The 17,313-nt window shown below is 42.5% G+C and overlaps 2 protein-coding genes across 2 annotated transcripts in view; both read left to right on the top strand.

Annotated features, from left to right (window-relative positions):
- The window catches only part of LOC125902822 (ephrin-B2a-like), a 250,422-nt gene that overhangs the window by 60,013 nt on the left and 173,096 nt on the right, over window positions 1-17,313 (top strand). The window lies entirely within an intron of this gene.
- gpc5a (glypican 5a) overlaps window positions 1-17,313 on the top strand; it is a 226,018-nt gene that overhangs the window by 35,609 nt on the left and 173,096 nt on the right. Inside the window, exons 3-6 of the mRNA XM_049599439.1 lie at window positions 10,618-11,078; window positions 11,169-11,402; window positions 12,060-12,205; window positions 12,328-12,453. Of these exons, the coding sequence (XP_049455396.1) occupies window positions 10,618-11,078; window positions 11,169-11,402; window positions 12,060-12,205; window positions 12,328-12,453 (967 nt within the window). The remainder of the gene's footprint in view (window positions 1-10,617; window positions 11,079-11,168; window positions 11,403-12,059; window positions 12,206-12,327; window positions 12,454-17,313) is intronic.

Here is a 17,313-nt window from a genome sequence, read left to right as displayed (position 1 = left end):
CCTTTTCTTCAGTGACGTGTCTGTAAATACAAACACACATAGGCACAGAAACCCGTGCTGATGCAGTGTATTAACAAAACCTGCTAAGCCATCACCTTTTTTTAGATTTTAGATTTGGAGTTGTAAATAGTTCAGCAAAGCTAGTGTGAGTTGAAAACGACATCTGATGGCCATGTTTGACTTTTTTAATGATGATTAAAGACACGATTGCTCACTGTATTTGACGTTAGTTTTTAACAGGGGCCATCCTCAACATAGCTCATTTGTATATGTGGTCCCAGGCTGTGAAATATTAAAAGACACACCTCACAGCAAGGGGGTTCCTGGTCTGATCCCAGGAGGGAGCCCTTCTGTGCGGAAATGCATGTTCTTCTCATGTCAGCGTGGGTTTTCTCCAGGTACTCCAGCTTCCTCCCACAGTCCAAAGACATGCAGGTTAACTGGTGACTCTAAATGAATGAGAATGTGAGTGTGAATGGTTGTCTGTCTCTATGTGTCAGCCCTGTGATAGTCTGGCGACCTGTCCAGGGTGTACCTCGTATTTTCTCTTGTCCAGGTTGCTTTACCCTTTAACCTTACAGCCAAAATGCTTTCATACCCGAGCTTTTAAGCCAGTCAGATTGTGTCCATCTGTGGTTACTCATGGTAACTCATTGTGAGATATTTTTGCTGGAGCAGAATCCAGTGTTTAGTTAACTGTAAACTGTTTTAATTAATGGATTAAATCATTTGAAAGCATAAGAATAATGAGCGGCTTCTCTGCTACACCTTCAGCTCAGAGAAAAGCCAAGATGCTGAGCGAATTGAGCACAGGGTTTTTGAGGTGAAACAGACTGAGTAGAGGATTATTTTCTTCCTCACAGAGGTGTTTTAAGTTATTTCATGCTGCAGTTCGTACTGGTCAGCCGGTCTCGTTTGTTAACATTCGTCTCTTGATGATGGGTGATGGAAAGTGTAACAATATACTTCACGTTTTAATCGCGAATGTTATTATTTAAATGTTATTATTTAGAAATTAAAACAAGCTTGCAACTGCTGACTTTTCTGAAGATACAAGACAAATTTACTCTGGTTTGTGCCACATTGCCATCACGGTTAAGTTCTGGCTCTCTTATTCCGTCAACATTATGTTTTTTAAATAATCTATTATTGACATTTGTGAATTGATGCTGAATTGTCCACATCTGCATCAAGATGCATCTAAGAATTGATTATTCCCCGACCCCTGGTGATTCCATGATCAGGTTGTCTTGAGCCATGTTTTAAGTGTGAACAGTGTTCTTTTTATTTGCTGCTCAGACTTCAAATGGTGATTGTCCGAAAACAGTTTTTGTAGAGCATGAATTAATTTATACATCCGGCACATATCTGAAAAACAAAGATAGAGAAAGAAAACTAAGTTATATTTTTGGATGATGGTACACTGATGAACGCTGCTTGTTTTTAATCAGGAATTTTCAATTGTGGAGAGTGTGTAATGGTTTTAGTGTCTAGCGTCACACTTGCCTGGGATCAGCTCATAGCACAGTTAGATAAGACGGATGCTCATGAAAAATCACAGAGGGTAAATGACTCCCACTGCCAGCGCAGAATGATGCATCTGTGGCCCGTTTTGACGTTGAAATCAAATACCCCTTTATTTGTTTGAATGGATCGTGGGTGGAATTACATTTGTGCTATTTGTAGGTGTTTTGTCGGCACCCAGAACGAATTGGGGTGACTAACAGTGTCTTCATTTAATAATTTCAGTCACTGAGTAACATCCTCTGCACTCTGTTAGACTAATCAAGTGATGTGGGCACTTGGGGAATGTGTGCAAACCTGCCACTATGGGGCCATTTCCTTTTTATGTTTTATATTATGTGCCTCAAGGTTTCACCAAAGCACAAACTAAAATTCTGGATTAGCTCTCTGTGGTTGTTTTCAGATGGTGTTGTTGGAGGGAGTAGCAGCACATGTTTAGTCAGTTGCTGATCTGATTTCCTACATGTGCACATTAAAATGAAACATGTCTCCCTCTGGTGGTGAACGTAGCACTCTGCATTCTCTTATCAGTTCACATCTTCAACTGTCTTATTCTCTAATGTTTATGCTGCTTTTACTGTGTTTTATGGTTTCCATAGTGATTAATAATTGTCATATATCTGCATCTGAAGTCTTATCTGCCTGCTCCATGTCACTGTTACCCCCCAAACCACTCAGAAACAAAGGAGCATAAAGAACGAGAGAGAGGTGACATGATGAAGTGAAATAACACCCCTGTATTCCTCATCTGGTGCCAACTGCCAGAAGCCCTGACCTTAAGTGTAACTCATCACTTGGTTAGTTCCCCCTGTCACAGTTAACCAGATCATCCTACATTAAAGAAAATGAGAAATGCAGCAATTATGGGAAAAAGGAAGAAAATGGGATCAAATTTAAAAGCCTTTTAGACATGGAGAAAAGCTCAGCTGCTGAGGAATTCAACTGAAGGGAGCTTTGTGATTGGTATATAATAGCCAATATATCTGGATGATAGGCAGCGATACCCGAGCTTTCAAACATTAATTGTTCATATATCAGAATTTGTTTGCCATGCCAGCGGGCGAAGACGACGCCTGTGCAGGTTTGATGGGTGGTATGCTGTAATGGCTTCATGTAGTGACTTTAAATGATGGATTGCACAAATTTCTATCACATTCATCAGAAATGGATACCATTCAAACCAGTTACATGCTCAGAAAATCAAAATGAAATACACTAAAATACATTTGCAAATTGTGAAACTGAAACTTTCATGCATATCCTTTTATAAACACACTCTCCTTTTTGCTATTTAAACATTTATACAGGCATTTGAAGGAGCAGTGTGCAGGATTTAGTGGCATCTAGCAGTGAGGACTGGGGATTGCAGCATGAGCTCCCGGTTAGAATTCCTTCGGTGTTTATTGTTAAGAAGGTTTTTACCAGGAGCTGAATTACCCGTAGAGGTCTCATCCTCTCAAAAACAAATGCTCTGTGATTTACATCGGTAAAAAAAACTGAATAAAGCAGTTTAATGAAAAAAATCAGTGTTTTACCAACGCTGTTCACCTCATCACGTAGGGGCTGCTAGCTATAGCCCCTTTTACACTGCCTCTTCAGTGCTGTATGCAAGGTACGATCATGGAATAGGGGGACAGAGTGGTCTCGCCTTTAATCCACCACAGGAGGTAGCTTGCAACTAATTTTAATTTAATTTAATTTTTTAAATTTTAATTTAATTAATTTAATATACTTTATTAATCCCACTGAGGGGAAATTAAATTTTTTCGCTCTGTTGTCATTAACACACAGGTCCGAAAGACACTCACATGCACAAACAGGACCTATACATGCACAAAGTGGAGAGATGGCAGAGTGAGGGGGCTGCCCTTGGTCAGGTGCCCTGAGTGGTTGGGGGGGTTGGTGCCTTGCTCAAGGGCACCTCGGCAGTGCACAGGAGGTGAACTGGCACCTCTCCAGCCACCAGTCCACGCTCCATATTTGGTCTGGACGGAGACTCGAACAAGCGACCCTCCGGTTCCCAACCCAAGTCCCTATGGACTGAGCTACTGCCGCTACGGCTGGACAATATGAAGATTATATATTGTCTTTTGATTCTGGATATCATTGTATCATGACATGGAATAAATGGTGTTTTTACTTCATTTTAAAGGCTGCATTAGAGTAAAGTGATGTAAATTTATCAGCTTACCAGACTTTTAATTTGTTTTAATGCTTGCCTTAACCCACTGAGTTGTTATTGTGTTAAAAATTTCCTGAAAACAAACAAAACAAAACAATAGTCATCCACACAGCTTTTTTTGCATCAGAGAGGGTATTTGGTAAAAAGTATTTATTAATGAAGTGCTATTGGGCAGATTTAAAGATATCGAGATGTATATCGTGTATCGAGGTATAGTTTAAAAATATCAGGATATAAATTTCAGGACAAATCACCCAGCCCTACTTGTGACCCACTGCCAGAGATTTAAAAAGTATCTGTTTGCAGTTAGCGGCTAACTCAAAGGAACATCGACAGCAAATGTCTGCAAACTGGGAAAACAGTGAGGTCCGGGAGTTCTTTACCCTCAGAGCAGACAATGAGATCAACAGCCATATAACAGAGATGGTAAATGATTGTTATTGACACATTAATGCTATTGTTGTTGTTTAGAAAGTGCTGTTGAGGCGTATGTTTTATATCACACCAAAGGCTGATGCTGTATGTTACATGTCATGCCCGTCACATGTCTTTTAATTCTGCAAAGCTGCAATGCAGCGTATAATCACACACTGGAGCGGAATGATGCCGCCATTGTTTTGTTCTGTGTACAAATGCAAAGGAGGCATAAGGAAGGGACTTCATAGCGGCTCTATGGTGCGATCTCTGTGTAAAAAGGGCTAATGGTGGTTGGTGCAAAAACAAGAAAATGCAAATGGCCCTATCTAGAGTCAGTGTTTGGTTTGTCCCTTCTGGGCTACTGTAGTAACATGGTGGATTCCATGGACGAGGACCTGCTTCCTGTGCAGATATAAACAGCTCATTATGAGGTAATGAAAACGCAAAGATCCTTATTTTCAAGTGATTATACACTAAATAAATCATAGTTATCATTTTATATTCTATTTCTGCCAAAACATCCACCGAAATCCCACACATCGGACCTTTAAATCCATCTTTCTTATTCTTTGCTTTTTTGTGTCGAAGTGTGTATACCAACATGTCAGTTTTATTGTTCTGTGTTTGTCACATCTTTATGCTATTTAGTTGCATCAGGTCAGCAGCTGCTAATGTTTCTCATTGCCCTGCTGTTTTTCCTGCTAAAAATTAGATAAATGAAAACACACACACACACACACACACACACACACACAACCCACCCCTTCAACTCTTCACCTCACATTAAGCGTGATGCCCACCATGTGTCCAGCTGCTAGTTAACTGAAGCAGACCAGATCCTCAGTAACGGTGTAGGAAGAAGTCCCTCCACAGTACGGGAGTGTTTTCTATCACGCAGGCTCGGCCTCTTCTCCGTGCTCCTCCCGCTGCCAGAAATGCAAACATGTCTGCTCTCCTCTTATCAGCCAGGTCATTGACACTCAGGACACACAGAGAACAAAACAAAACAGGCGTCCTCATTAGGTCATTAGGTCTTATATAAATGTATAAGAAATATGAAGCATATGGCGTGTAAATAAGTGAGGATAGATGTCTGAATCAGAATTATCAACTTTATTAAACAACAATATTTTAATACTGTTGTTTAATAAGCGTAATAAGTTTATTAAGTTTAACTTAGAGCGATTGTTTGGAGGGTGAAATGACAGACCTCCATTTCTCATGCTTCCATGTTGGAAGGCCAGGTCACCAGTGTAGCTGCGTAGTTACTGACACCTACATCGTTCCCACAGCAACCCATGCAGACAGGCTGGTGATGTTTGGACACACAAATCCGATCTGATTACTGGCAAAACAGCGCGGACAGTCTGTTTTGAAGCTCTAATTTGAGAAACAAATCTGATTTGCCTGCAGTCACATTGATTTGATTCATTGTTGATACAAAAATACTGATTACAGCAGCTTTAGAAAACAAATTTGTTTCGAAGTTCGTATCAGGCAGGCTTAAATAGTTCTGTCTCAAAAATTTATGACATATACCTTCTTCTCATCCTCCCTCTTCAAACTCTGCTACTTTACTCTTTCTCTCTTTCGTGTTATCTGTATCCTCAGGCTTGCCCCGAAGCCTGGCCGCTGGTTTAGGCCTCCGAGTGCGAGACGCTGCTTCACACTCTCTTTGGTGAAACATAATGTCATTACCACTGCCAGGACAGCAGCAGCTTCTGCGCGGGGGTTCTTTTAACACAGCAGACAGCAGAATTACTGATCAGCTTATTAGCCATGCCTTTTTAAGTTTGTCTTCATGTACCTATGGTGGGAAAAAGACTGACTTGATGACAAGATTTACATCCATGGGAAGCACAAGGAGAAACCGGTGAGATAAAACCGAGACAAATTTGTTTATTCCGCAGATATTCGTTATGTGGTTTGACAGGTGGGATTCATTAACTCCACAATCTAATGTGGTAAACCCCTCCTGAAGCACACGCTGTAATCCCTGTGGGACTCTTCATAACTCTGCCTGCTCTGCTTGGTACACCCGAGGGCTGTAATAATCCCTAACTGTACTCCTAGAGATCATATTTCTTCCCCTGCTTGTCTGCTCCACTGTCTTCAGTCTATTTCTATTTCATTCACATAGTCGCAGCATCTACGCTGCACTCTCACAGCTGCCACTCTTGTCTTTATTCATTCTTTACACATTTTCGCTCTTGTTTGTCATGCTGCTCTCTGACCAGAGTGCTGGCTGTGTAGGAGGCGCAGCTTCTTCTTTTTCACATCCACACATAAACACATCTTTCTAGTGCTGGATGTTGTAAGACCTATCACGTCCGTGCGAGATCACAGAGGACCTGCGATCAGGTTCAGTTCAAGGTGTTTAATGCTGCCTGCTTGAGACGGAGCGCCTGTAGGCATGCCAGACCCCTCTCTGCTCCCCCTCCCAGTCGCCCTCTCCGGGGGGCTTTCGGTCAATCTTTCCACGTCGGTGCATATTGTACAGCACTCGACCATCTAAGCCCTCATCGGAGTAGTTACCCCCTCCTCAGACTCTAAGACCCCCTAGGCGGCTCCAGGCCTTCACCCTGACCGTTGCCTCACAACTCATGACAAGCACATGATGTGAGAATGGCCATGGCTCAGGTATTAGCTGAGACAAAAGCTGGAAAAAGAGACAAAGGGATAAAAGCCAGCTTGTTGCTCTGGTGAAACATTTGCGGTTATTCCTCCCAGAGCTTTGGAGCTGAATTGTCTTGAGAGATCTCTTCTCTCCAAAACAAACAGACTAGGTAATTTAAACTCTTACAAACACTGAATAAAGCAGTTTCATATTTCTGCGATGCTGTTCAGCTCAAACAGGCCGCTAGCCCAGCACCTGCTAGTGTGTGCTCACCTTTTTCTGATCCAGACGTTCAGGAGCTTTTTACCAGGAGCTTATTAATCTGCAAAGGTGATTTAAACTAATAAAAAACAACATAATAAAGCTGCTGCTTGTTAAGAAAAATCGGTGCTTTTCTGACGCTTTTGTCGCTAACTATGATGGACAACGCAAAAATGTGAATGGCCCTGTCTAGAGCCAGTGTTTGGTTTGTCAGTTCTACGCTGCTGTAGAAGCACTGTGGCACAAAATGGTGGACTCCGCTGACGAGGACCTGTTCCCTATGTAGATAAACAGCTCATTCTAAAGTAGACAGACAGGCCACTAGCCAAGCACCTGCTAGTGTGTGCTCACCTTTGTCATCTTTTCACTTCACTTCACTGGGAGCTAAATTATCCACAGAGGTATCCTCCTCTCCAAAACAAACAGACCCGGTGATTTAAACCGGTAAAAACACTGAATAAAGCAGTTGCGTGTTAAAAAATCTGCACTTTTCTGATGCTGTTGTTGCTGACTTTGGTGGACAACGCAAAAAAAAAACACGAAAGGCCCTATCTGGAGCCAGTGTTTGGTTCATCTGTTTATTTTTCTGGGCTACTGCAGAAACATGGCGGTGCAACATGGCGATTTCAACGTACGAGGACCCGCTCCCTACGTAGATAGAAATGGCTCATTCTAAGATAAGAAAAACACGACAATTCTTATTTTAGGTGATTAGTTGTTATATTCAATTTTTGCCAATATATCCACAAATCCTACACAGTGGACCTTCAGTATATATTTTGAAAAATTATGTGGAAATTTGTTTTTTTTAAAAAAAAAATTATTTTTATTATTTTGTTGAAAAGAAAAAAATGCTTTATATCTTGTAAAACAGAAAATGAGAAGAAGCAAAGTTCACGGATAAGGGTCCATGTCATTGGTCCGACAGCCCATTGATTCGACATCCCATTAGTCCGACTGTCCGTGGTGCTGAACGGCTCGCGGCGGGCGTATGGTGCGCCACGACCGGCTCTGGGTCAGCTGGGAAAGGCTTGAGGCGGAGCAGGCTCACAGCTTATGTGTTTGTCACTTTCTTTTCATTTTAACCCACACCATGATCTTTTCCTGACCCTAACCAAGTGGTTTTTGTGCCTAAACCTAACCAGACCTTAACCACAGGGCATCATGATGATTTAGGAATGGACTTCGGAACAGTGAGTTTAATATGGTCGGAACAATGGGATGTCGAACCAATGGGCTGTCGGACCAATGGGCAGTTCCCCACGGATAACAGATCCTTTATGTTCACGATCGTCCTTAAAGATCACAAAGGTTCTTATGATCCTTGACTTTGATAGCTGGAAATCCAGGGTATTTTCAAGGAGGGAGAAATCACACATTTAGAAACACATTGCTTACAGTGCTGGGTCACACTGCTGTGGCAGGCGAAAGAGCAACAGCATGATACGCCTTTGCCTCCTGATGCAGCGGTCTGAGTATTAGTTTCCTTCAGACACAAGTTTTATCAGGAGTGGACAGATTTTTGTGTCAAATGCAGCTTAGCAGAATTTGCTTGACATTTACTTTCATGGTGATAAAAAAAACCCAAAAACTTGTGGGTGTAAAATCATGAGGATAGCGAATGCATGTCTTTTTGAAAGCGAGCATCTTATCCTTGTAAAGCTGTTATGTTGTCCACGTGTGTTGGCAGACGTGATGCCTCGTACGTGTGTTGTGTGCAAATGGGACGGACATTATTATAATTGCTTATTCTCTGAGGAATTCATTTGAGAGATTCATGTTCTCCTTCCCCGCCCTTCTCCCTTCACATTTCTTCTCCCTCATTTCAGTCTCTTGACCCTGTGCGCCTCCTCCTCCCTCGGCTCTCTGTTTTATCTGCTCCTTCTTGTTCTCACTCCAAAAACTCCCATGACACGAGGAGGCTTTCTCTCCTCACACTGATGTGGTGGAAGCATTTGGTTTATTAAAACACAATATATACTGTAGCTCTGTACGTATTATATTGCAGCAGCTTCAGCGCTGATGTGTTATAGCTACTTTTTTTCTATTTTTCTTTGTCAGCTCAGCTTTTGATTAGAGAACAAATTGCTTCCCTACACGTTCTCTGCTCCCTCTGCGGGAAGACGCAGGGAGCTTGAGCTCCTGCTGGGACCCCTGAAGACTCTCTTCATTCTGGGCTAATGGAAGCAGAGGCTCTATAAGGACACTGTATTGTGTGGAGCCCAGTTTATATTACAGCACAGTAGTGTCTGCCTGTAGTGTTACCAGTTTGAAGGATATGTAAGCTTTTATTTCTCTTTTATCTCTGGCTCTCAACAGGCAGCAACAACTTAAAGGGACAGTTCACCCCAAATCAAAAATGCGCATTTCTCCTCTTACCTGTAGTGCTGGTTATCAGGCTAGTTTGTTTTGGTGTGAGCTGCAGAGTGTTGGAGATGTCTGCCTTCTCTCAAACATAATGGAACTAGATGGCACTCGGCTTGTGGTGCTCAAAGCACCAAAGCAAATACATATGAAAAATTCAACAGCAATGTCTCTTTCCAGAAATCATCACCCGATTACTCAAGAACATCCACAGACAATGACAGCACTGCTGGAGACTCTGTGGGCAGGCAAATGCCAATCACTCCCATATATTTTGGTCATGTATAAAACCACAAACATTCTGGCATAAGATTATTCTTTAGGTTCCAATATCCCGAGCGACCCACAAGTTGTGTACTTGGGATTACTCAGGACAGGTGGATGGACATTGTAGAAGAACTATATTCCATGGAGAAACTGACCTTTCACCTGAGGACTAAAGCAAGGACACACGTTCAACGATGGGATAAATGGACAGACTTTAAGAGAAATGAGGGGTTATTTAATCAGCTGGTTTGAAGACGTGTATCAAAGAGTTGTAAACTGAAGGTGTAATATACTAAATAATTGAAAAATCAATAAATATAAAGTTAAAAAAAGATGATCCACAGACCTGGTTTTGAGCAGTATCATGTAGGAATTATTTTCTTTCTACTGAACTACACCTGTCTAGAGGGAAGTATACAATCGTTTCATGGATGAGAGGCGTGTGTATGTGGCACCACGGGATGTAAACAGTAATGGCGTCCTCCTCACCTGAGCTGTAATGTTAGCTAGCTCAGTGGAGCTAGCAGTATCGAAGTGTTAATTAGTACAGATAGTAGATAGGAGATGCATGCTTGGTTCTGCGTGGTGTAGTTTGATAGAAACAAAATAGTTCCTACATGAAACTGCTCACAAGGTCTGTGGATTATCTTAAGTAGCTGGGTCATGATTTCTGGAAAGAGACATTGCTGTTGGGTTTTTGAAATGTATGTTTTTTGGTGCTTTGAGCACTTGAAGCCGAATGTCATCTAGTTCCATTATATTCGAGAGAAAGCAGACATCTGTACGGCTGATATCTCCAACACTCGGCAACTCACACCAAAACAATCTAGATCGATAATTAGCACTACAGTTTTTGATTTTGGCGTGAACTGTCCCTTTTACTTTAAGTTAAGATACAGATGATAATGTGTTGAATGAATTGCAGTCATCTCTAATCTTTTGTCATTCTCTCTTTATCTTTCTCTCTCCTGCTGTCTTCTCACAGAGACCTACGAGGCTCTGATGAGGCAGGCAGAGAATCACACGAACGTTGTCCTCCAGGAGTCATACCGCAACATGGCTGATGAGGCTGTGGGCCCTGTGCGGGAACTCTTCACTGACATTAGTCTCTTCCTGCTGGGGTCTGAGCTCAACGTTGATGACTTGGTGCAGCGATTCTTCGAGGCTCTCTTCCCGCTGGTCTACAATCACCTCATCAACCCAGGCCTCAGCGACATATCGCCAGGCTACGCCGAATGTGTAAGGTCGTCCACCCGGGATGTGAGACCGTTTGGTGGGGCGCCCAGCCTACTGGCTGATCAGATTGCCCGCTCTGGGGTCTCTGGGAAGCTTCTCCTTCAGGCGCTGCACCTCGGCATCGAAGTCATCAACACCACAGACCACTTACAGCTGAGCCGTGAATGCAGGCGGGCCCTGCTCAAGATGCACTACTGTCCTCACTGCCAGGTACGGACACACGTCTTCGTAGTTCATCGATCTGAATTAATGAACCTTTTTTTCCTGGCATCACTGATCCCAAAATAATTTGCTCCACAGGGTTTAACCCAGTCCAAGCCGTGCATGGGTTACTGCCTCAACGTGATGCGGGGCTGCTTGGCAAGCATGGCGGAGATTGACACCCACTGGAGGGAGTTTGTTCGCTCGTTAGAGGGCCTGTCAGCACGGATGCACGGGCCTCAGGATTTGGAGCAAGTGCTTCTGGGAGTTCACACACTGCTTCATGATGCTGTCGGGCACGCACAGAAAAACGGACCCCGCCTCTCAGCACAGGTCAGATTATCTTTGAGGAAAGAGTATTGTTTCGGATGATAACCGAATCGGGGCTCTGTGGGAGGTGGAAACCAGTATCACCAGTGGACAAAAGAAGAATGAATGTAAAGCAGTCAATCCTGACGAGATTTTTATTCTGATACACTGCTATTCCAGCTGCCAACTTCCATGTCAGATAGGTGTATGTGTAGAGAGTTAAACTTCCAGACAAAGAAGGATTCAGGCCAAATCCAGGGTGTCAACAGCCACTCCTCAGGCTTACACTCATCCACTCAACCAAGAAGTCTTTGTCCTTTAAATTTCAGTAATCTACAGCAGTCCACCCCTGAAGTATAACATGCAACTGTCTGTCTTTGTTCAGGTTATTTGTGAAATGACTGCCACAGGATGTGTCTTTCCTCCTCTGATAGAGACACCACAGCTCCATCTAGTGGCTGTCTAGCGTCACTGCTGCTTGATAGGTCCCACATGCAGTACATTCAGAAATTGGAGATGATAGGCTTGGCTGCACTAATGGCCTCAGTATAAACAGCTGTCACTCAAGCATCTAAAATAAGGCGTATTTGTCATGCACCAGCACAATTTGCCGAGCCTTAAAATGCATGTTTCTCCCTCAGTGTTTAGACTTAAATCTGTGCCTGTCTCATCGGGTAATAGGTGCACAAACTGTGTGGCCCACCGAGCAGGAGGCCTGCGCAGTCAGTCAGCATCCAGCACAGCAGCAGCGGCAGCAGCAGCAGAGAATCCATCCCTCTTAAAGCTCTTGTCAGAGTGTCAGGGGACTCGCTCGCTGTCAGGAGGAGGTAAGAGGGTGAAAGATGCCAGATGTGTGTATAGACAGAGTCATTTTCTGCTCTTAGTTCATTAGATCTACAATTAATATGTAAAACACTTTGTTAATCAAGTTAATTATCTGTTTTTTCAGGGACTTTCTGAACAGTCTGCGTCTGTACCGCACGTACTATGGCGGCCTGGCGGATCAGCTGTGTGTGAGTGAGCTGGCCTCCGGTGACGGGCTGTCCTGCTGGAATGGAACCGACATTGTGAAAAGGTTTGTTTTTAAAGCAGTCTATAATACAGGTAGAGGGTAAACAAAAAACAACACCATCATGTGTCTGAGTCACAGCGAGCCTCCACAACATAATATTCTTCAAACCTTTTAGTGACCCCTCATGGTTTGTATGGAAACATCTTTTTTTCACCCATTTATTCAGGTGTTTTCTTTGATTTGTCTCCCATCTGTTCAGACCAACATGGTGTCAATATTCGTCACTGATAATTTTATAGTGTGTCACTGGTTCATATCTCCGTGACAACATGCAGATACACACACACACACACATATTCAGTGTTATATTTGCATACGTTACCTCTCCAGTTTTAATCATTTAAGTATTTCATTTAACATGTCAGCTAAGTGATGTGGTACTGAGATGATGCAGCTCCATTTTTAGGAACAGAATTCAAACATCAATTTCAGACTTTTGGCAATAATACATATTTTTCACATCCCTCCAAATCTGACCTAAGTTAAAGAGTAGAAATGACACTGCTGTTTAATTTGTGCAGTCCCTGAACTTCCTTGCAAATATTGGAGTGCACTTTCTTAGCGTGGGTGTTTGACCTTCACTGTGCAGAAGGAGGTGTTTGAGTTTGACAATAGAAGACTGAGGGAACTGTTTTTGTGCTTACTTAAATTTTAAAAGTTTAAAGGAGTACTTCACCTACAAAATGACCATTTGTATATTAGTTCATACAGAAAGCTTTCTTTTTCTCTCATGTATCCACAGTGATGAACAGAGAATCCAAAAAAGGTGATCATTCCTCATTAATTGATGTTAAGGTGTTGAACAACAGCAAAATTGTATCAAAATATCCGTGTACAAACTCGTGCAGTCTAATACAAGTCTCATTTATCCTGTCAGATGCTCGGTATTTCCCAAACACATGCATTTTTGCTAAACATACAATTTCTAAATGACAGTACAAACAGTCTCATGCACGATTGAGTAGCACACCTGTGCCCATATGCACACGCTTGCTCAGGTGTGCTTAGGGCATGCTACTCATATTCAAAAGTATTTAACATAGTAGCCCATCCGTTTTGCATCAATTTCCTGTAACTGCTTACCCTGTAAGAGGTCGCGGAGGGGCTGGAGTCGCGAGAGGCAGGGTACACTCTGGACAGGTTGCCAGGCTATCACAGGGCTGACACAGAGAGACAGACAACCATTCACACTCACATTCACACCTACGGACAATTTAGAGTCACTAATTAACCTGCATGTCTTTGGACTGTGGGAGGAAGACGGAGTACCTGGAGAAAACCCACGCTGACATGTTACTATGTATCTCTTGTGTTTTTTATTGTGTAGTTGACTGACTAACTTTTTTCGTATGCTGCTGTCTTAGCCAGGTCTCCCTTGTGAAAGAGATCATTTATCTAGTGATGGCCAAATGAAGCCTCATGAAGCATTTTCTTTATTTTCTGAGCCCACTAGATGGCACTCATGGCTAAAAGACAGAGGCTCAAAGAATGGCAATTCAGTGTGCTTTCAACCTTCTGATGAACAAAAAGCGCCATCTAGTGGGCTCAGAAAATAAAGAAAATGCTTCATGAGGCTTCATTTGGCCATCACTACGTTTATCTCAATGGAACTTAACTGGTTAAATAAGAATTAAAAGCACTAAGCATACAACTGAATAAATGAGAATTGGATTAGACTGCACGAGTTGTGTGAGTAACAGATGTTTTACTGTATTTTCCAGGGGTATAACAATATATCGATTCAGTGATAATGATCCAATATTGATGCAAAATGAAGACATTGATACATATCGTCATCTTCAAGATATGCCTTTATTTTTTGAAATTCTTATGGGACATCTGTGTCAACATTTCTGTCCAAGGGCACCTCCTTCCTAAACATTCAAACAGTGCTCGTGGCCTGGTGCCAGGCAGACAGTGGCAAGCAGCCAGGAAAAGACAATGAGGATATTTACTGACATTGTGTCAGATTGATTTTAGGTCCCGAATTGAACTGATTCGAAATCATATCATGGCAGAGTGGACAACAATATGATTTTTGCTGATATCAAAGAACTGATATGATATTGTATCGTAGTGAAACTTGTGATTTATACCCTGAAGTTTTGCTGTTTTGAAATATGGTCCCTTATGACTTAAAAAGTCATGAAGAATATTCACCTTTTTGGATTCTTCGTTTGCCATGGAGGTAAGCAAGAAAAGTTTTCTTCACGGGTTCAAGGTAACACCCAGCGAGTAATTAATAGACAAATGGTCATTTTGCAGGTGAAGTATTCATTTAAGACGTCTACATACGAGTAGGGTTTTTTAAAATCAGTCTCGACGCCAATCCCAGTCCAGTCTGCAACTTATACGTCACATGTCCAGCAGAGCACCTGTATGTGACTAATACAAAGACCCAGCAGCGCTCCAACTCCCTTGTCTTCTTAAAATAAACAATATTTTAAAAATGAATAGATTTTGGATATTTTTTCAATGAAGTGTAAGGAGTAGATGTAATTTTAAGAAATTCTACCGAGGTAAAATTGTGAGAGCGTGCAGCTCTTTGCCTAAATGTGCGGTCAGACCTGACTGATGAGAAGCCATCATTCCGCCAAATAGATGAATCCAGCAATAAAACATATTCAAGTCGAGAAATGGTTTTAGTTTGTATGAAGGTACGGGTTTTCAGATATCTCACTCTGTGATCCTGGCTTGAGGTCATTTGTACACTGTTTGACCCTGGTCTACTACACACACCCGTCACATACACACCGCCCACACAAACAAGCTGACCCCGCTGTAGAATGCATCTATTGACCGTTCGTGCTAACAGACATAGATCTCGGATATGAATGGTTGTGAACCGGAGCAGGCAAACTGGCCTCTTTCATAGTATCAGTCAGCGGCCTTGTCTCCATTACATCACAGCTCTCCATCTTACCCGCGCTGTCATCACTCAAGGACCCCCTCATTTATCCTCAGTCTGTGGTTGTTCCTCTTAACTGTCAGCCGCTGTCAGCACTGTAGAAATGGCAAGTGGACCCGTATTTCAAACTACGGTGATGTTGTAGTTGCCAGCTCGGGTTAGACGGCCCATTGTAAAGGATGACAGCCTTGTTGAGATCGTTTCACAGCTGCTGTGTGAAGGTAAGAGAAGGAGGAGGGTGGAAAAGGGGAAGAAGGTTTTTCACAGCCTTCTTAGCAATCGGCGAGATTCGCAGACATCTGAAGAATGTGTGGTCGGCTGTTGCTTATCAAGAATGGCATTACTATGGAGACAGAGTATCAAGGTTAAGTTTCATTCTGGCATTGACAATTTACGCTTTTCATCTTTTGTTATTTTCCAACATAACACCTCAAGTTTCCATTACAAAGGAGCCAGCCATCTCTGAGAATAGAGATGTTTCTTATGTGCTGGAGAAAGAGGCAGGCCAGCAGGCTGCAGGCTGTCTATCATCTCTGCCAGCAGCCTCTGGGAAATGTTTATGGTCTGCGGGCTTCTCTCAGCTCTCTAACCCTCCTTCCTCTTTTTCCTCATTCACGCTAACACTTATTTATAGGGACTCGTTCACCCCAGGTTCACTCACAGGTTCTCATTTTGGTTCGGTCATTACCAAAAAAACAGCAGAGGAAGAAAGCTGAGGAATTGGGAGACATTAAGAATCTGGGGAGACGAGGCTCTGAGGAGACTATCGAGCCGAGTCCCTGCAGCTTAGCAGGCTTCCTGCAGATCTACAACCCTGTGCTGCTTTCTATTAGCCTAGAACCATAGATGAGTGGCTGGGAGTCAACACAAGTTGAGACAAAAGCAATAAATAACCTCCTGCCTACGGGTCATAACCCAACATCCACTGAGAGAGAGGGGAATAAAACTCACTGCCGGATGGTGGCTGATTTACAGAAGCTTATCGAGGCCTCCGAGACCTTAAACGATTGGTTCAGTTGCTGTGTGTGTGTGTGTGTGTGTGTGTGTGTGTGTGTGTAACTGTACATTTGAATGTGTGTGGATACCTTTTATAACAGCTCTTTGTGTGTGCTGGCACAGATTGTTTTATGGCCTTAAAGAAATAGTGAGTTGCACCAGAGCTTTGTCTTATTTAATAAAAAAGGACGAACATGTGCACACACACATGCACACACACACACACGCACACACACACACACACACACACACACACACACACACAAAGAAAACATGAGCCTGAGATTGAAGGGAGATTTAATGCACGTCCTCATCTGGGTCCCTGGTAAACAAAAAGATAAAGAACAATCAGATAAGATCATAGAGGAAGAACACAAGCTGCTTTCATCTCAGTGTCTGTGTGAATGTAGATGATGGGGTCTCGCTTCAGGGGAGATTTGGTAAACACATTCTTTCTCTCTGTCTCTTTCTGGTTTGTCCCTCGCTTACACATTCATACTAGGACGGGGGGAGAGAAAAAAGAGATTGGATGTTAAATTTTCTGATTAGTATTATGGCTTATTAACAGTTTTGTCTTCTTTTGTGACAGCTAATTTCACCTGAAATAATCTCACACTGAGTCTCCGCGTTGAATTGAAGCTGGTGAGGTATAATTACGCTCACAGCAGAATGTGAATGATGCTAAATAACAGGGAAAAAAGATCCAATTTACAATATCTGCAAAGCAAATGACTGGAGATCACACCTTAATGCTGTTTTGGTACCCTTAGATATATGTCTAAGTACCAAAAGCTGATGTCTAATATCATCTAAGTAATAATTAACCAAGTATTTACTGATTTAATGCTACATTGTGAGAGTTATTGGCCCTTGAAACTGAGTGTTCGGTCATTTCCACAGAAAGCTCAGCATTTATCAATGGACGTGAGCAGAGTCTGATCTAATCTCACATCAGGGGT

Source organism: Epinephelus fuscoguttatus, linkage group LG2 (genome assembly GCF_011397635.1).
Source record: "Epinephelus fuscoguttatus linkage group LG2, E.fuscoguttatus.final_Chr_v1".
NCBI lineage: Eukaryota > Metazoa > Chordata > Actinopteri > Perciformes > Serranidae > Epinephelus > Epinephelus fuscoguttatus.
This window is presented reverse-complemented; position numbering and strand designations above follow the sequence as displayed.